The sequence below is a fragment of the Mauremys mutica genome, chromosome 17 (genome assembly GCF_020497125.1).
Source record: "Mauremys mutica isolate MM-2020 ecotype Southern chromosome 17, ASM2049712v1, whole genome shotgun sequence".
Taxonomy (NCBI): Eukaryota; Metazoa; Chordata; order Testudines; family Geoemydidae; genus Mauremys; species Mauremys mutica.
In genome coordinates this window covers 20,039,536-20,058,171 of record NC_059088.1, presented here as the reverse complement: position 1 = coordinate 20,058,171, position 18,636 = coordinate 20,039,536, and the positions used below count along the sequence as shown (strand labels likewise).

The 18,636-nt window shown below is 53.6% G+C and overlaps 2 protein-coding genes across 14 annotated transcripts; both read right to left on the bottom strand.

Annotated features, from left to right (window-relative positions):
• Positions 1-2,612: 2,612 nt before the first annotated feature.
• On the bottom strand, positions 2,613-15,370 carry LOC123352146 (intelectin-like protein). Of its 8 annotated transcripts, none has more exons than XR_006574111.1 (12): positions 14,610-15,370; positions 14,024-14,218; positions 13,283-13,484; positions 13,030-13,140; positions 11,806-11,869; positions 11,180-11,353; positions 7,910-8,157; positions 7,397-7,555; positions 6,529-6,649; positions 5,031-5,270; positions 4,757-4,860; positions 2,844-2,880 (listed from the first exon to the last, which is right to left on the bottom strand). XR_006574111.1 is itself a non-coding variant. In XM_044991916.1 (11 exons), the coding sequence occupies exons 3-11, from the start codon at positions 13,352-13,354 to the stop codon at positions 2,728-2,730; spliced, it is 1,206 nt and encodes a 401-aa protein (XP_044847851.1). In that variant the 5' UTR covers positions 13,355-13,484; positions 14,024-14,218; positions 14,610-15,355; the 3' UTR covers positions 2,613-2,727. The 8 variants fall into 8 exon arrangements, 6 of the variants coding, with proteins under 6 accessions (XP_044847851.1, XP_044847853.1, XP_044847856.1 ...); XR_006574112.1 differs by having other exon boundaries at positions 5,142-5,270; XM_044991916.1 differs by lacking the exon at positions 5,031-5,270 and having other exon boundaries at positions 2,613-2,880; positions 14,610-15,355.
• An 87-nt stretch (positions 15,371-15,457) lies between these two features.
• On the bottom strand, positions 15,458-18,133 carry LOC123352145 (interferon-inducible GTPase 5-like). 6 transcript variants are annotated; one of them, XM_044991914.1, is made up of 2 exons: positions 17,904-18,104; positions 15,458-17,103 (listed from the first exon to the last, which is right to left on the bottom strand). In XM_044991914.1, the coding sequence occupies exon 2, from the start codon at positions 17,074-17,076 to the stop codon at positions 15,865-15,867; it is 1,212 nt and encodes a 403-aa protein (XP_044847849.1). In that variant the 5' UTR covers positions 17,077-17,103; positions 17,904-18,104; the 3' UTR covers positions 15,458-15,864. The 6 variants fall into 6 exon arrangements, with proteins under 6 accessions (XP_044847849.1, XP_044847850.1, XP_044847847.1 ...); XM_044991915.1 differs by lacking the exon at positions 17,904-18,104 and adding an exon at positions 17,587-17,659 and having other exon boundaries at positions 15,458-17,107; XM_044991912.1 differs by having other exon boundaries at positions 15,460-17,107; positions 17,988-18,133.
• Positions 18,134-18,636: the final 503 nt, after the last annotated feature.

The window sequence follows — 18,636 nt, the reverse complement described above, 5'->3', positions numbered from 1 at the left end:
GAGTGATGTCATGATTTGCCTTCACTCCCCCACATCTCAAAACCTGAAAGAAGCTCTGGAAGACAAAGGACTGGAAACGGGTGAGGGGAACCCAAGCTGCAAGGCAGATAGATGCAGCTTGTGCCTTAAGAATCCGCAAGCCTGCTTGTATCATCGGTCAGGATGACATATTGCTAATTCAAACGCCATCTATCCAGTATATTAGGCTTCACTTGTGTTTTCTTTATTTGCTACGTCATCTGCTTTGATCTGTTTGCTATCACTTATAATCACTTAATGTCCATCTTTCTGTGTTAATAAACTTGTTTTATGTTTGATCTTAACCAGTATGTTTTGAGTGAAGTGTTTGGGACAATCTCAGCTTAGTTATCACAGGCTTGTTGCATATCTTCCCTACATCAAGGGGGGAGCAAACTCTATTAATGAGCTTGTGCTGTATGAATCCCTGTGCAGTGCAAGATGGAATAATTCTGGGTTTATACTCCAGTAGGTGTACCAGGCTGGGGAGCTGGCAAATCTGCTGGTGTCTCCTGTTTGTCCATAAGTGGCTTAGATAAAGCACTCAGGTAACTCAGTTGGGTGTGTGGCGCCACCTGCTGGCATATTGGGTGATATCAGGACCTGGAGATCACCTGGAGATATCAGGTCTGGCTGAGTCACCAGCAGAGCAGTGTGAGAGAGGCCAACCCAGCTGAATTGTTAGGGGTCACAGCGGTTCCAATGGCTCCCAGACTGCACTCCCAGAGTGACAATCTGTCACAACATCTCCACTGCTAGGATGACCAACACCCCGTTTGCCTGCTCACCTCCCTGCTGTGACTGTAGTTGAATTCATTGCACTGTTTATGAGCACAGTTTATTCTATACACAAATGCATCGATTCCGACTCTCAGTTTGTCTACATCTCTTATAAGCATTATTGAACTTAGAACATTACAAGCTTTCATAAAAGACCTTACTCGGTATGTTCTTCTAGTCTAGTAACAGTGAACACAATCAGATGAATTTATCTGCTTATTTTTAGGGTTTAAATCTTCTTTTCTCTCCTTGGATGTCTGGACCCTGATTGTTATAATGGAATCTTCAGGGAACTTAGCTGCCACAATCAAAAAAGCTTCTACTGAGCACGTGTGAAGTGCAGTTTTCCCAAAGGCTTATACTCTGGCCAAGTTTGGGCTGATTTTCACCAGGCTGGCAAAAGGCACATCCCTGACCCAAAGACCATCCCAACTCCCAGCTCCACGCCATGGCGGGCTAGAGCAGTTCAGATAAAATGTTGTCAGAATGGCATCACGTCCCAAAAACAATGTTCAGAAACCACTGAACCCTTTGGCTGAAAATAATAATAATTATTAATAATAAAAATCATGAATAATGAAACCCGCCATGAGGCAGAGAGCCGGCATGGAAAACTCCAGCCCAAAGGGTTGAAGTTTGGTAAAGTTAGATGGAGCTGAGTACAGGGTCTTGTCCTGGGCAGTGTGAGGCACTAATAATTGGGTGTGCAACCAGCCCCACCTGTAGCAAGGGGAGGGAGCATAACCTAGTGGATGGAGCATTGGACTGGGGCTCAGGAGACCTACAGTCTATTCCTGGCTCTGTCAGCGGATTGCTGGACGACCTTGGGAAAGTTACATCTGTGATAGATGCAGAGCTACGAAGATAGGGAACATTCAAAGACTTTTGTATCAACTCTATCAGCGGGATCTGTATCTTTAGGGGCTGGCTAGTGATGGTATTCCTGGCTCCATGGGTGAAAGAAGAGCTGTTTTCTCAAGGAAAGAAAGACAACAGGTGGGTAATTAACACAAATCTCCAACACACAAACAATGTCGGTAACAAGGCTTGTGAAGATTGACCCACTTGGGGAATATTATTGACTGGTTGGACCTGGCTCAAGAGGCCGACGAAGGAAAAAGTAACAATACTGTATAAAAGTTCAGCCTGATCAAAGGAGGGTCCAAGAACTAACCTGAACCGGTGACCAGACAGGACCTTTGGCGGGATCTGAAGCACTTAATAACCTGCCAGGGTCACCCTGGGGGTGGTGGTGAGCACCTGCTGAGCTAGACCTCGGATACACTGTTTATTGGGTTCAGAGACGTTTGCTCGGAAATGCTTTTGTTGTGAATAAACGGGACTTGGCTTTCTGAGAGCTGCCTGGTCACTGCCTAACGCAGCCACGGCCCGGCAGAGAACAGGGCTGCAGATGCTGAACTGACCTCACCTCTGCTGAGCTGTTCGTTGTGAATTGCAGCCTCAGGCCCAGCTCTGAAGGGAGGGGATTGCACAATCCAGCCCCGAGAAGAATGACAGCTGAAGGCCTGACAGTGAGGTGGGAGTCCCTCAAGGAGCCATGAGAAGGTCAGAGGTGTGGCTAACTCGGGAGCCATGACAACTTCATCACCTCCTGGGCCTTATTCCCCGCATCTGTAACATGTAAAAAAGTGTGCCGTCCTCTTTGGTAAAGTGCTTTGAGATCTAGGGATCCAGAGCGCTAGCTAAGGGCTAGGTGTTCGTAATGAGAGCAGTGCCTGATCCTGACTGGTGCTGAGAACTTCTCAGCCCTCTCTGGGTCACAAGGGGAGTGTAAATCACACAGAGACCCCAGCGCACTTCACTTTCTTTATTTGCATCACAGATGTCCACAGCTGAGGCCAGAATTCTCCTCCCAGGGAGTAGCTGTGTCTGGAGCGATGCAGAGTCCTTCACTGGGTCACGCCAGCCTCAGCGATAGAACAGCAGCACTGCGGACTCAATCATCTCCTTGGATACGCTCCAGTGCTGATGGGTTCCGTAGCCGTTCCAGTCAAAGGCAGGGAAATCACCACACTGAATCGGGTTTCCTTCTGGGAAGAATCCTCCTCCACCTATACAGTGCTGGGGAGAGAACAGAGGAATTGCCAAGCAGGAGCAGAGCAGGAGCCCATCTAGCCACTCTCCTGTCTCCAGGACAGTGCTAGATGCTTCAGAGGGAAGTGCAAAAACTCTGCTATAGCCAGTTGGCAAATAATCTGCCCACAGAGAAAGTTACCTCCTGACCCCCCCACAGTCAGAGGTCAGCAGGTGCCCTGAAGCATGAGGGTTTAAATCCCTTCCTAACTCTTGGGACCAGAGCCTATATTGCCCTGACTCTTGTGCAGTCCCTTACCCCAGTGCAATGGGTCCCCAGATGCCAGCATTTGCCACTTCCTTTGCACTGGTGAGAACACCTGCACAAGGGGCAGGGCTGGTTTAGGCCATTGGGTTTTGTTGTTATTATCTATTGTTTTCATTGCAGTATCGCTTCGGAGCCCCAGTCCTGGACAGACGCTCTGGTGCTAGGTGCTGTATAGACACAGAACATAAATATGGCCCATGCCCCAAGGTGCTCACAATTTATCCTTTACCATAAGAGTTTGGGGGAGACCTGCACTGGGAAGGTTGGCAGGGGCCAGAAAGCCTGATGCAGGAATCCCTGCGGGAGATTCAAGTCTTGAGCTGGGGAGGCAGCATGTCTGAGTGAATGCAGCACTAGACTGGGACTCAGGCGATTTGGGTTTTATTCCTGGCTCTGCCTCTGTGCCTCAGTTTTCCCTTCTGTAAAATGGGGGTGATGATCCTGACCTCCTCTGTGCAGCACTTTAAGATTTAATGAAAAAAACCATACCCGAGCTAGGGATTATTATTACAAATGCTACAGCTAGGGCCCTACCAAATTCATGGTCCATTTTAGTCAATTTCATGGTCATAGGATTTAAAAAATCGTAAATTTCATGATGTCAGCTATTTAAATCTGAAATTTCACGGTGTTGTAATTGTAGGGGTCCTGACCCAAAAAGGATCTGGGGTCACAAGGTTATTGTAGGGGGGGTTACGGAACTTCTGCCCTTACTTCTGTGCTGCTGCTGGCGGCGGCGCTGCCTTCATTGCTGGGCAACTGGAGAGCGGCGGCTGCTGGCCGGGATCCCAGCAGCAGTGCAGAAGTAAGAGTTGCATGGCCTGGTATGGCATTGCCACACTTACCTCTGCGCTGCTGCTCATGTGGCTCTGCCTTTAGAGCTGGGCCCCCGGCCAACAGCCTCTGCCTGCCAGCTTCCCAGCTCTGAAGTCAGAACAGACTTAAGGGTGGCAATACTGGGACCCTCCTAAAATAACCTTGTGACCCCCTGCAACTCCCAAATCTGGACCCCCAATTTGAGATATGCTGGTCTCCCCCAGGAACTCTGCATAGTATAGGGTAAAAGCACACACAAGACCAGATTTCATGGGGGGAAATCAGATTTCAAGGTCCATGACGCATTTTTCATGGCCATGAATTTGGTAGGGCCCTAGCTACAGCTCAGAGCCCCATGGACCTCTCTGGGTAAGGAGCAGACCGTGAGTGAGGTTGATTCACTCTCGGCTCCCTGTGGCAGGCGCTTGGGCTGCAGGCCCCCTGCTGGCAGGAATGACACCTTGGAAGACTTCCCAGTGGTGCAAAGTGCCCACCGCAGCTTCTGACAACAGAGCTCCTGTGAGCTGTTCCCTCCCAGCAAGTCTCCCCAAAGGAGAGATTTAACATCCACCCCCTGGCCTGTCCCGGGGGATGATTGCCTCCATGTGTACAGCTGTCCCTGCTGGCACAGGGGGCACAAACTGAACCTACCCTGCGCCAGTGCCGAGCTAAAAGCAGTTCTTGTGCAGCCGGCCAGCTCTGACAGTGACACTAGGCAGCCCCAAGGCTGATCAGCTGGTCTTTGCTCCACAGCTAACCCCACCCTGGCCAGATACTCACATGCTCGGTGTTACAGCCGGTCACTTTCACCCCAGCACACAGAGCCATGGCCGCCTTCTCAGCATTAAACACGCGGAACTGGATGTAGCCAGGAACAAATTCAGCTGGTGACAGAAAAGGAGAGGTCAGGACCATTGTTTGCCATGGAGAGGCGGAGAGAAGGAAGAGTGCGCTGATCTCAGCCCATCCCCTTCAGTAAGTCCCTATGAGTGAACTGGGAATGACCAGGGACTAAGGATCAGGAACTCCAGCCCCAGGGATGATCAGGAATTACCAGTCTCCGCTGGGCTGTTCACAGATCTGTCACTGTCACGGCATCTTTACATTCCCAAGAGCTGGTTTGTGTGCAGTTGCCATGTAGCATGTTAAAGTGGGGAACACACACCGTGCTCTCTCCTGGGGATTTTCCATTTGCTCTCTCTTCTTTCATTGTTTTCCCTTTCTCTAAATCAGTGATACTCAGACGGCAGCTTGCCAGCCGCAAGTGGCTCTTCAATGTGTCTCCTGCGGCTCTCTGCAGCACATGATATATTGATATTAAAACATGGTTTGATTTAATTATTAACCAGTCTAAGTTATTAACCAATCAGGATGCTTTTACTATGTTATTAACCAGTTAAGTTATCGACTGGCACTAAGTTATTAACTTATTTGCTGTGAGAATAATATATAAATATTTCCCGTCATACTATTTAAATATGACTAGTACTACAGTAAATGAAACAATGAATTCCCACTCCTGTGACTCTTTTGGGTAATGCTGATCGCTAATTTGACTCCTGAACCTCTGAGGTCTGAGTATCGCTGCTCTAAACCAAGATCATCCAGACTGGAACAGGCACAGGGCTTAAATTCAGAGGGAGCTGTCCAGAGCAGAGCTCTGGTAAATATTTTCAACCTCCAGTCCTCCACCCCCCTTCCCTGGAGTTTTTATACCATGTTGGGGAAGGGAACATGGGGGGGCTCCGGGAAATACTCCTGGGGGAATTCTGTGGCACTGCTCAATGCAGAATTTTGCAGTAATTAATGGGGTTTTGTGCAGAATTTCCTTTCCCCCGCAGAAATGGGCTGCAGTGCTGCTGGCCACCAGTAGGGGCTGCTGGACCCAGCCTAGCCCAGCTCGCACATAGAAGACACTGCTGGGGGCAGGGGGAGAGAGCTAGAGGGTTCCCAGCAGCAAAGGGAAGGAGGCAGCGCCCAGCAAACTCAGTGCAAGCCCTGCCCGGGCCCCAGCATTAGTCTGTGTCTCCCTTTGGATCCCTGGGCTCTGAGGAGGAGGGGGGTGGGTGCCTGGGCTCGGGGGGGCCCTGCAGCTGAGCTCGGCGGGGAAGGGGTGCAGGTATCTGGGCGAAGGGGGGCTGTGGCTGGGCTCTGCGGGGGAAGGGCGTTGGGGTATATTGGCTGGGGGGCTGCAGCTGTGCTGTGGGAGGAAGGGGATGTGACTGTCTGTCCCCCCGGTTGGGCTCTGGGGGAGAGGAGCTAGAGAAGCAGGATCTGGGTTGTCGTAGGGGTTTCTTTAACTCTCTACTCCTGGGGGTGGATTTTTGTGTTTCTGTATGTCACAGACAGACTTGCTGACAGGTATTTTGAAATAAATTACCAACATAACTGAAACTGGCATGAGAAGTAACATTTGCAGAATTTTAAAATATTATGTGCAGAATTTTTAATGTCTTGGCACAGAATTCCCCCAGGAGTGAGAATTTAAGCCCTGGGCTGGGCTGGGCTGTGCGGGTGGAGAGGCAGAACCCGCACGCTCACTGCAGACTTACTTCGGCCGTTTGGAGAGTAATAGTTGGCAGTTTGCTGGGCATCGCCATAGTCGTAGATGACGGGCACGGCGGGGCCATTGTTGGTGTTGCAGACGCCGGCGCCGTATTTCACTGGGTATTTCTGGGAGACACAAACAGCGAGAATCCAGCGTTAGCTTCTGTCCCTGAGTCTGGGAAGCTCCAGCACAAACAATGCAGCGTTCACTGACGCATGCTCGGTGGGTGATTTGTTCCATCAGTGCTGCTGCCCACATGGGGCAGGGACTGTTTGGGGCAGGGACTGTTTGGGGCAGGGACTGTTGTTCTGTTTTGGGTCCGTGCAGCACCTAGCACCGTGAGGCCCTGGTCTCTGGGAGGTCTGCTAGGGGCTGGCACAATGCGGGTGAGAATCAACATGTGTCGAGCACCGTTACCCACCGCCCTGGCACTGAGGAAATACCCCTGCTAGGACACCTGAACCCCAAAGCCGGGGCTCAAGAGTGAGTCAAGGGCCTGGCCTAGCACCAAATCACCTGTGTCCAATGGCCCCCATCTCCAGGGTGTGAGGTGGGGTCAGTCTCCATGGCCCATTGAGCCTCTCTGCTGAGTCCGTCAGCACGTCAGAGACAAGGTGGGTGGCTGGTTTGGGACGTGAACACCAGCAGTTGCCTGAGCGCAGCCAGCTCATCTCACACCGAGGTCACAGTCAGACTCCAACGGGCTGTGTCGAGGGGAAGGCTCCTTGTCCCATTATCGGCCCCCAGCATGGAGCGCTTTTCGTGTGTTGAGAATTTTCCCACCCCAGCTCCTCCATCTATATTGGGGCCAGCAGAGCCACCCGGACCCTCCTGCACACACCCCTCCAAAGGCCCCAGCCCAGCGCCATCACCTGGTAGAGACTGAAGAGGTTCCCCCCTTCTGAGGACAGGAAGCTGGTTTCGGTGTGGTACCTCAGAATGGACCTGGTCTTCCATTCCTTCAGGGGCGTCTTGTTGGTTACATGCCACACGGACAGGTCCTGGGCTTGTAGATCATAATAACCAGGGTTCTGAAAAGCGAGGACCCAGTTGAAACCGCTCAGCCACATCCCAGGTACTTACATCACCGGGGCATCTGGGCACATCACCAGCTGTGGTATATTTATTGTAACACCTGCAGAGAAGCACTTTTCCCATTGTACAGGGGAGAACAGAGGCACAGAGACTAGGTGACTTTCCCTAGGTCACACAGGGGGCCTGTGGCAGGGCAGGGCAGGGAAGCCAGGGCTGCCTAGCCCTACGCCAGTGCCTTCACCACTGGACCATCCCCCCATATAACCTCCAGGCCCGTGTGCATTGAACCACATTCTAACGCACCCTCTCTCCTAGCAGGTAGCTATTGGCCATGGAGAAGGGGACCCCACCTTGTAGTCGTCACTGGTGGAGCCCACCGCGGAGCCGAAGATGTTGTAATTGGCCCAGTTGCCCTCTCCCTCTGGGTAGTTGGCGTTGCTCCCCTGCTGGCTGGACCAGCGATCGCCATCGGTGCACTTGCCGTAGGCGTTGTTCTCGTGCACGCTGGCCACCAGGGTCCAGCCGCCCCCCTTGGTGGTCATGTCGCAGAAGGTCTGGTAGGTCTCGCCGTTCTCTGTGCGCAGGGTGTAAATCCCATCTGCAGGGGGTGGGGTGGGAAGGGGGGAGCACCGAGCTGGTCAGCCAGGGCCGGGGAAAGGGGCAGGTCCCTCTCGGAGCCAGCCATTAAATGGGAAACGCTCAGGTGAGGAGCTTCTAGTGCCCTGCAGCAGGGCGCAAACCCGGAGTCACTGGAGCAGGACCTGCCCCTGCATCCAGGAGCAGAGTGGCCCAATTCCCAGGGACACTAAAGCCCCCTTGGCAGTGGGAAGTGAGTGCAAATTACAGGGACTCCGAAAGGACGGGGTCTGAGCCTTTCCACACACAAGCTGTAGCACTTTAATGATACCAGTGTAGTTACAGCGCTGCAACTCCTTAGTGTGGACACAATTTATAGTGGCTTAAAGGGCTTTATACTGGGATAGCCATTCCCATAGGAGAGGGAAATAGGCCGTCACTGTCTAAGGCACCTTGCTCCCAGTATAACTGTGTTCACACTGGGCTGGATTGGTATCAATATATGAGGAAAAACCATCCCCCAACCTGACACAGTGACACCGGGACAGACGCCGTGCGCAGACCAGGCCTAAGTATAACTGAGAATCAGGCCCAGGGGCAATTTGTGCTAAGGGAAGGCCCCAGGCCCACCTGCTGTGTGTGCCCCCGTCCTGTGTCCCTCTTTTGGGCCTGAGCCTGTGGTGCACAATGGGTGGAACAGAGCCAGGCGAAGAATCTGCCACCCACTGGCTACACCCAGATTGTCAAAGGTGCTGAGCACCCGCCCCGGCCTGGATGTCACCTGGCGCTGGAGGGGCTCAGCCCTGTCTGAGTCCTGCAGGCCCTTCCTCCAGCTGAGACTCACGCCACGGTCCATGGGGGAGGGGAGATTTTCAGAGGCACACGCTGGGAGTTGGGCGCCTTTGTGCCACTTGTGCCTCTGAAATTCTCTGCTGGGGGAGACCAGCCAGACCCTGATGAGGCAGCGGGAGCCCTGTACCGGGGTGATCATCCGCTCCTGCCCAGCAGGGCTTAAAACAGCCCTGGGAGAGGGCTGGGGCCGGGGAAAAGCTGGGCTGATTGGCAGAACAGCCGCAGCTGGGGCCACGCCCCAAACGGAGCACAGCTGGCCCTTATAAAGGGGCTGTGAGCCAGGGGCTGAAAGGGTCTCCCGCTAGCTGAGGGGGGAGATGGAACCAGCTGCCTGAGTGCTAAAGGGGACTGGAGTGGAGCAGGGCTGAGGAAAGGCCAGAGGAGCTGGGGAGCTCCGGGCCAGCAGCTCCCCAGGCTGCAGGGTCTTGTACAAGGCCCCTGGAGGTACTGGGTTGCAGGGAAAGGCAGCAGGTCAAATCCTCCCTTGCCTGTGAAGACTGGCTTATACACACTGCAGTCGGCCCCAGTGAAAGAGGGCTGGATGGTGACTGGCAGTAGCCCATAGGCTGAGGCAAGGTGGGGATAGAGGGTGGGGGTTCCCTGCGGATGGGAGACCCAGATCTGTGGGGTATTGCCTGGAGGGGCAGCACCCCAGAGAAAAGGGCACGGGGGTCCTGGGAAGGACACGGAGGCCAGCAGCAGCGGGACTCTGGCCTGCAGAGGGCGCTCTGAGGACTGGAGAGCTAATTCCCCGAGACGGCCAGCAGGAGGCGCTGCAGGGATGCATCCTGCACTGTCACAAGCCCCAATGAGCTTTTCTCTGCGGGCAGCCGCTGTGTGTGGCGGGGGCCTAAGCAGCAGGGTGCTGGCAGAGAGCTGAGTTCTCGTGTCACTCCAGCAGCAGGGAGGGCCCCGGCACCTGGCTTAGCGCACAGCGCTCCCCCTGGCTCGCCCCAGTCACAGGGCCCCTGCTCATCGTCAGGCCCAGCCCTGCTGGAGTCAGCCCGTGGATGTGTTCAGAATGAGCCAGTGTGACACTAAGAGCATCCCGAGGGCCAGGGGCTCCCTGGTTCCTCACAGTGATGTTCAGCTGGCCTGAGCAGCTCCATGTACCCCAACTCGCTGTATCGAAAGGGTGTCAGGTAATGGGTCCCCTTGTCTCTCTATTATCCCTGGACCGACACGGCTACAGCTTCACGGCATTGAAACCGGGTGTGAGGGCGGTTCATCAACAGACTTTCTCCAGACAAAGGAAAGGGGCCAACACCTCAAACCAGGTGTGGCCAAATTCAGTGGGTGATTCATCCACATGGGAGGCAGCAGGAACAGCTCATTTGCATTATAAAAATCACCAGCGGGGTGAAGACAGCCTGGCACCCACCACAGCAGGAACAGGAACGCTGGCCGGATCCATTTCAAAGGTTTATTGGGCTATAAAGCGAGGGGAGTGAACCCCTAAGTTTCCTTCACCGGAGGAGACAAGGAAGAGCAGAACCTGGGACTCTGTGGGGATCCTGATAAGAACTAACCAGCCACTGCTGGGAAAGGAAGTTTGGTCGGGAAACGCCTGGAACAAACCTTGTGACGTTACGTCTTTGCCGTTAGACAGCGTCGTTCTACTTTTGTTTGTTGGGAGCCCTTTCTGTCTGGAGCCCGTCTACTGGAACTCACTTCAAGCCTCCCTCACTTTACTCAATAAACTGGTTTGACTGTTTCTCTAACCCGAGCCCGTGCTTTGACTGAACTGAGGGGCTTGTTAGCTCCGGTCAAGATAACAAGCTGTTGTTCCTGTCCTGTGCAGTGCTAGGGGCTGTGCGCTGCAGAGAGACGTCTCCGCGGAGCTCGGGGGCTGGAGTTCACCGAGTTACCGGCTAGGTGAGGTTTAGGCTGGGAGGGCCCTGAGGAGTTTGCTGACAAGACAGACAGGCTGGAGCAGGAGGGAGCTTTCTGCTGCTGCGTACCTCCCACTTGCTGGGGCTGGCAGGGCTAGCAGAGTGTCTCTCAGCCAGCTCAGTAATGCGGTTCCCCACTGTGCCCACAGCCAGGCAGGTGCCCCTGCTCCTGGTACAGAGATGCCCAGGTGCATCTGAACTGACTGGACCCAGCTGTGGCCATTACACTGGGTCTGGAGCAGGCACCCAACAGAGGTAAAGCAGCTTCTGCAGGTCTGGGGACACCGCCTCCGCACTCACCTCCAGCCCCGTCCCGGGTGGCTTTAATTTCCTTGCAGCTGCGGGGCAGGCTCTGGTAGCTCTGGCCGCTCTGGCCGCTCTGGGAGCAGGACGTGTCTTCCCAGTTCTCCAGCAGGTCACGGATGGCGAGTTTCAGTTCAGCAGCACCCACGCTCTCAGCTGCACAGGGGGTGACTTGGAGTTAATTAGGAGTTTTCTCTGTTACTATCTATGGGGCCAGAACAGCTTCAGAGTCAAACATTTTATACTCTAGATTGTCAGCCGTGAGGGGCTGTTCTGGTTTGTACCGCGCCTGGAATCACAGGAACTGGTCCAGGACCGGGGCACCTAGGCACGACCGTAACCCCGAGTAATACAAGTAATCCCGTTAGGCACCCACCTCTGCAAACCTGGGCTCCAGGATACGGACAGAAGAAATTCCCCGGAGCAGGTTCCTGGTGAGCTGGGGTGGAAGGAGGCTGCCTGCCAGTTGGGGTCGTTATTGCCTCACTTGTGTATCAGCAGAGCCTCCCCTGTAGCAACCTGCCCTGCTCTCCCCCTGCATGTATCACAGCCCTGGCCCCAGAGGCAGGGTCAGAGTTTGGCAGAATTAGTTCCCAGAAGAGGAAAATGAAACAGCCACTTACCGCAAGGGGCCGCCCTGGTCACTGAGATGAGGAGCAGCAGGAGAGCAAGTTGCTTCATTGTTGACTTTGCAGCAGAGAAAACAGTAAATCAGCTGGTTAATAGCGAGGTTGGGGCTAGTTAGTGGGGGGGGGTGGCTCCTCCCCAAATCTCCTGGTCCCAGGGCTGCCCTGGCTCTCTGCATAACCTGCCCATGGCACTAACACCCTGCAGCCCTTGAGTTCAGCGGGGGTTTGCCGGAGTGGGGATGGCCTTGCAGTGACATCCTTAGAGCAGTTTTCATCTTCAGAGTCCACCGAGGACTCAGTGATGGGCTTGTGGGGTGGGAAGCTGAGGTGAGCTGGGCTGGGAGGGGAGCACCGGGGACCATGGTGTCTGCACAGGGCACTGGGAGGAATCCAAGTAGCATCAAGTTCACAGAGCAAGCCCTCCCCCTGCCACTCCCTCTGATAACTGAGCCTCCCATCACTGCTGTAGGGTGGCCAGGTCTCATTGTATCATTTTGCAGATGGGGAAACTGAGGCAGATAGCGCATGACCTGAAGCCCATTGAAGTCAATGGAATGCCTCACACTGGCCCAGTTGGTGCTGGGATCAGGTCTGGAGAAGGGAAGGGAGGGGATCGGTACCCAAGTCCCATCTCAGACCTTTTTCTAGGAGTCTCTCTCCTTGCTTTGCAGCAGAACTGACACCAGCACATTTCACTCATGCCGTGGAACCTGCCTTTACATGGCACGGCCACAGCTTCACGAGCCCAGCCAAAGGGCCCTGCAGCACAGCTACCAGGGCTAGCGGCAGGCAGAGGGGGCTTGTTAAGGCTCAGATTCAGGAGAGGTGGGTTCAATTCTCCCCCCTCTGTCACTGACTCCTCAGGCAGGTGATGGGCTCTCTCTGGGCTCAGCTCCCCAGCTGTAAAACAAGGGTAAGAACCATCCCTACTTCACCGGTGCTTTGAGGATAAGTGCATTGAGGCTCATGTGTGCTGTGGTGCCGGGCAGCCAGATGGACCCATGCTGGTGCTGTGTAATAATAATGCCTAGTGCTGTTCATGAGTGGATCTCAAAGCACTTTCCAGAGCAGCTCAGTAGCATTATCCTCATTTTACAGATGTAGCGAAACCAACACTGTCTTGGGCTTTTTAAAGCTACTATTTGTCATGTTGACCTATCACAACTATTGCTAGGTGACATCACGGAGTAACGTACTAAGGGAAGGGTCAGGACTCACCTGGTCCCTAGTTCCAGTGTCGCTGAGGCGTCTAACTGCAGATTTCAGTATCAGAAGCTTCTGGCCAGAGAGACAGAGCAATTCCTCTGATGCACCAGTCGCAGATCTAACCTTTTAAAGGGAGGGGAGCCACCCCATAAAAGGAAACACAACTTACAAATACCAGAACTCTCCAGCCACGTATGCAGGGATGGGCAGAGGGTTTCCAGCAGAAACATTAAACAAGGTCAAATCTAGTTCATGTTCCAGATACCTGAATGGATTGCCTTTCGAAACAACTTCTGCCAGCCCAGCCAGGAAACTCCGGGTTGAGGCAATAGCTCATGACAGACCTGACATTACTGCATTATCGCTGATTATTTGCATGCTGGGGTTGAGTGTTGATTCAGGTGGTGGAGCGGAACGGTCCTGATGAAGCCAAAGAAGGATGTCGGAGCTCTGTAGATCCTCCACTGCTATAATAACGAGGCAGGTTAAAGCAGGAACTTGGCTATTTAGGTTTAATTGAAACAGCGTCTCTGCCCTTTGTCACAACTCTGCAATGGTCCCTACGAGGACCCCTTCAGTGTGCCCGACCCACTTCAGGGTCACACTCTCACTAGGGGAAGCCACTTAGATTCACTGCCACCTTAGGCCGAACCTCAGAGTCTCCAGCATCCCTGCATCACACCGTGAGCTCCCTTCAGCGAGTCCAGCTGAGCTGGACCCTGAGAGAGACTTGAACACACGTGCGCAGACAGTGACTCTCAGCCGGCGTGGTGAGAGCAGCAGGGTTTATTAGCCGTCTGGACACAGCCTGGCAAGTCCTTGGTTAGCCCAGAGAACAGAAAGTTACAGCCTGGTCCACCTGGTCCATCAGCCCAAAGCACAGACTGACCCCACTTCAGTCCCAGTCCAGGAGCGTTTCTTGCCTCTAGGAGCCCACACTTCATATCCCCATTGGGCCCTTCTTCCTTTATTTCTGTTCCTGGGGAAACATTGTCACCTGACCCACCTCCTTAGCCCTTTGTTCTCCAGCTGGTCACACCTGGCTGGCTTCCTGCGGCGGGTGGGCCATCCATGGTCGTTAATCGCTAGGTGCCAAATGTCTGGGCAATTCGAGTGGCCTTTGTCTTCTCAGGCTCTCCATGGGTTTGGGGCCCCAGGCTCCAAACAGCCAGACATCAGTCACGCCTGTATCGCTGGGTCTCTGCAATGAGCAAACAACCTTTTCCCACTACCTAGTTAACCAAGCACCATATAGGGGAAACTGAGGCACACACAATATTAATACAAAATATTATGGAAAATTCCCACACCGTCACATGCTTGATGTTCAGAAATGCCCCCGGCCACTAAGAGCAATCAGAAGAATTTATTTAATTTGTCACTTTTTATCTTTCAGTTAGAATGGTTCGCTCTCGCACAGCACGTTATCCCCAGATCAGAAGTGCTGTGCTTTCCAAAAGGAATCAGCATCAGTATCCCAATTTACAGAGGAAAAACTGAGGCCCAAAGACTGGAAGGGACTTGCCTGGGGTCATCCAGCAGGTCAGTGGCAGAGTTGGGACTAGAACCTAGATCGCCTGGTTCCCACTCACCACAGGATCATACAGCCATCTCTTTGCACTATAATACCCTTTCTGCTCCAGTCCCCACTGTCTGCTCACCAGCATCCCTTAGTCCCATGTGTCTCAATGTCTGGGGTGTGTCGATGCCCCATTGTGACAGAAAACACCAGCGTTCACACCCTACAGACTATTGTAAGGGTGTCTGTACAAGGTATGCCTTGTGTGGTATCAGTTCAAAACAGATAACTTGCTGATCAGTAACATCATGGCAAAATGCACGTAGCAGCGTTATATGTAAAGTTATGGACATCATCTGAACTCATGACTGAAGCGTGTTTCCCAGATTAGTCAGGTGGCTAAACAATTCCCCAGAGACAAAGGGCAAACTGACGCCTCAGCCATCTGTCAACGAGGCTGATGGACATACCTGCTAAGTGGCCATTCTTTGGCGAGGAAGTGGGCAGGGACAAAAATCTACAGCGTAGCAAAGAAACAGCAGGAAATTTTCTTTCTCTACCAGCCTGTCTGTCGCCTGGCTCCCAGCTGGAAATGCTTCTCAAAGGGGGGCCAGGACTATAAAAAGAAGGGGTGGGCACCCCAAGACACCCCTCGTCTCACTCCCTGTCTGGCTCTGGCATCATACCTAAGAAGACAAAGGAGAACAGTCATCGGGCTCCAGGGGAGAGCTCCTGACCTGAGAGTTTGGTCAGCAATCGGCTGGAGCATGCGGTGAGAAACTTTGCTTGAATCTAATACAGTTTGGTAAATTAAACGCTAGTAAGTGTTTTATCTTTATTTTTCTTGTAACCATTTCTGACTTTTATGCCTCACTGCTTGTACTTACTTCAAATCTGTCTCTGGTTTACTTCTAATGGAGCTCCTCACCGCTTTAAACTATGTATGTACAGTGGAGTTCTTCCCAGGTTACACCAGAGTTACCCCTGGTTTACAGTGGAGTATTTACAACCGAGTTTTGCCTATTTTACAATTAGGTGTTTACTGGTAGTGGCGATACCCCCAGTTTGTGACAACATGTTTACAATGGATTTACGGTTTGCACCAGTGTCAGTGAGAGCAGAACCAGATCTGATATTTGAGGTTTAAAAAGCAAAGTAACTGCAACAGAACCTTTAGAAATTCATTGCTGTATTTTCTATCCAGCTAGGGAATGAAATTCTGACATTTGGTAGGAAGCTCAGGGGATTTCCTGGGGATGTTGGGATCCTGTCTCCACTTTCCCTCCATAGAGAAGGTGTCTTGATCTTTCTCTCTCCTCCTCTCTGGCTCATTTCTCAGCATCCACCTCGAAGGCTTTGATCAGCACCCTCTGGACACTGGCAGTCACCTCATCCATGAAACTCCTCAGCATCTTGTAAGTGGTGGCAAAAGATAGTGCTCCAGATGCCATGGAGCCCAGCACAGGGACAGAGCGCAGCACCTCCTTGGATAGCTTTGGCACCTTGCCACCTGCCTGTATCAGCAGCTGCACCACCAGACTGTTGGAGATCTCCTTGGCCAGTGGTGCCTTGATAACAGCCTTCATCTGTCCCACCGGCTGCCCCACTTCTGCTGCCAGCTTCTCCAGAGAGTCATCATCCAGGCCAAAGCTCTTGCAGTAACCTTGCAGGGTCCTGGCCAGGATGTCCACATCGCAGGAGATCAGGAGCCCTGGGATGGGCGCGGTGTGGACACCACAGGCCACGGTAGAGACCAGCCACATCTGTTTCAGCATGGCAGCCTTCTTCTTCTCCAGGATGTGCAGGGAGATGTTGGGCAGGGCCATCAGGAAGGCGTGCCGCTTGTGGTGGTTCAGCTCCCTCTCCAGTGTCTCCCCCAGGAGGTGGAAGTCGTACTTGCTGAGATCAAAGGCCGAGAGGAGGAAGACCTGGGGCGAGTGGATGCCTTGGGCCCGCAGACCCTCCAGGCAATTCTGCCGGATCTCCTGCAATACCCCCACCTCGCTGTAGCTGGATGGCCGGCGCCTGAGGGAGGAATCCAGGTCTACATCCACCTTGGAGCGGACGAAGTAGAAACTCTTGTCCACGGCCTGGATGTGGCGGGCCAGAGCCGCGTGGTTGGCGGTGAAGCGCTGCGAGGCGATGATGAAGAAGATGTCATAGCGCGAGAAGCCAACCTGCTCCAGGTAGGCATTGGGGTGGAAATTGGGTGTGCCAATCCCCGGTAGGTCCCAGATGGTCACGTTGTGGTACTGGGGATGCTGGTATGGAGTCGGCTCCCTGGTGGTCTCCACCACACCGGTGCGGGCAGCACCTGCATCTTCATCATCCAGGCCCCGCAGAGCGTTGACAAAGGATGACTTCCCAGAGCCGGTCTCGCCCGTGATGCCCACATCCAGCTGGACGGTCTCCAGCGACTCCAGCATCTCCTGCAGCCTGGAGGCCACTCCAGCAAGGTTCCCCTCCTCAAAGGCAGCTTTCAGGGCCTCCAGCTCCTCCCTTGACAGCTTGATGACGCCCTCACTGGTCTGTGAGGCCATGTCGGCTCCAGCAAGCTGCAGCAGCCCCTGCCTTACAGAGGGAAAGGCCAGTTCTTGTGTGAGTTCCTGGGAATGCTGAACCGCTGAAACCCTCCTCTAGGTGTTTGTCTCAGGGCAGCTCCTCCCAGAGACCCAGCCCCATCCCAGCCTCCATCTTCTCTGGCCTGGCCAATGGCAGCTCCCGCCCCTCTGACCTCCCAGAAATCCAGTTCCCCCTCAGTTGAGATTCCCACCCTGGCCTCCATCTCCTCCGGCCTGGGCTATCACAGCTCCTACCGCTGCCTCGCTTCCAGACCTCCCCTCGGCTGGGATTCTCCCCCACCCCCCCAGCCTCCATCTCCTCTGGCCTGGCCTGTGGCAGCTCCCGCCCCTCTGGCTTCCCAGAGCATCAGACACCAGCATGGGCTGGCTGGGGGGGAAGGGTGTGGGCTTGAAGCAAGAGCAGAAGTGAAGCCATTTCTGCTGCACCAAAGGGTCATGTGAGGTAATGAGCAAGGAGGAATCTTTCACCAAGGCCAGCGCCACAGAATGGGGCAGAGCCATCAACGAGGAAGTTGGTGACTCCCAGTGGGGCTGAGAGAAGATGGAAGCTGAGGGTCATAGAATCATAGAATCATAGAATCTCAGGGTTGGAAGGGACCTCAGGAGGTCATCTAGTCCAACCGCCTGCTCAGACTGGTCGGACTGAGCGAAGATCCTACTCTGACAGTTACATTATTAAAGGTGAAAGTCCCATCCCGCTCTAACCACTAGACCCCACTCCACTCCCAGAGCTGTACATCGAACTCAGGTGTCCTCACTCCCAGCCCCTCAGTTTCCTCACCCACCTGCCCTCCCCAGGAAGCTCTGGGTGCAGAGATGGTTCTGGCTAGGGTTGTTTAATACACCAGGAAACCAACTTCTGCCCGCACCTCAGAGCGGGTTACTCCCATTCACACCAGGCTGGTCTCTGTCCCCGGCTCTGCCCGAGGGTCCCCCAGTATCTTATCCCCAGGTGTGTCTGCCATGGAATATGATCACATCTTATAGCCACATGCTGATTGGCTGACTGTGCCTTCTTATGTGATGTCAGTGGCTGTGGTGCAGTGCCACCAGACTCATCACTGATTTGCATAAAGGGTATCCCTTCGCCCATTTGACATATAATGGGTATCCCTCCACCCAATATGTGCATAAGACAGGGCAGAGCAGCGAAGGTAGAAACAAAACAGTTAGAGGCTCTTCTCCTTCACCTGAGCATCTGCAAGCTCTTAATGAGCCTTAATTAACTAACCACAGAGTTAGAAGTGAAATTAAAAGTGACCTGCAAAACAGGGGACCCACTCCAAGGCTCCTTTCCCTGCCAGAGCATTGCAAAGAGGCCTTGGTGTAACGGGGAATCAGGCCCTGGATGGTGAAAAGATGCCTGGCAGGTGCCCCAGCTGTGGAGCAGGAACCCATGGTGCTAGGTGCTGCACATTGGTTATTAGGTGTATTACGGTAGCACCCAGGAGCCCGGGCCATTGACCAGGACCCCTCCTGCTGGCATAGGGTGTGTCTACACTACAGCAGTGCAGCTGT

Excerpts from the sequence above, each read along its gene's own strand:
- LOC123352146 (XM_044991916.1), bottom strand. The coding sequence starts at position 13,354 with ATGAGCTATTGCCTCAACCCGGAGTTTCCTGGCTGGGCTGGCAGAAGT. Across the intron at positions 7,556-7,909 it reads CCACCAGTGACGACTACAAG|AACCCTGGTTATTATGATCT; the intron begins GTGGGGTCCCCT and ends CTCGCTTTTCAG. Across the intron at positions 4,861-6,528 it reads TTACTCTCCAAACGGCCGAA|CTGAATTTGTTCCTGGCTAC; the intron begins GTAAGTCTGCAG and ends TTCTGTCACCAG.
- LOC123352145 (XM_044991909.1), bottom strand. The coding sequence starts at position 17,619 with ATGGCTCTGCCCCATTCTGTGGCGCTGGCCTTG. Across the intron at positions 17,104-17,586 it reads ATTCTGTGGCGCTGGCCTTG|GGGCTGCTGCAGCTTGCTGG; the intron begins GTGAAAGATTCC and ends TCTGTAAGGCAG.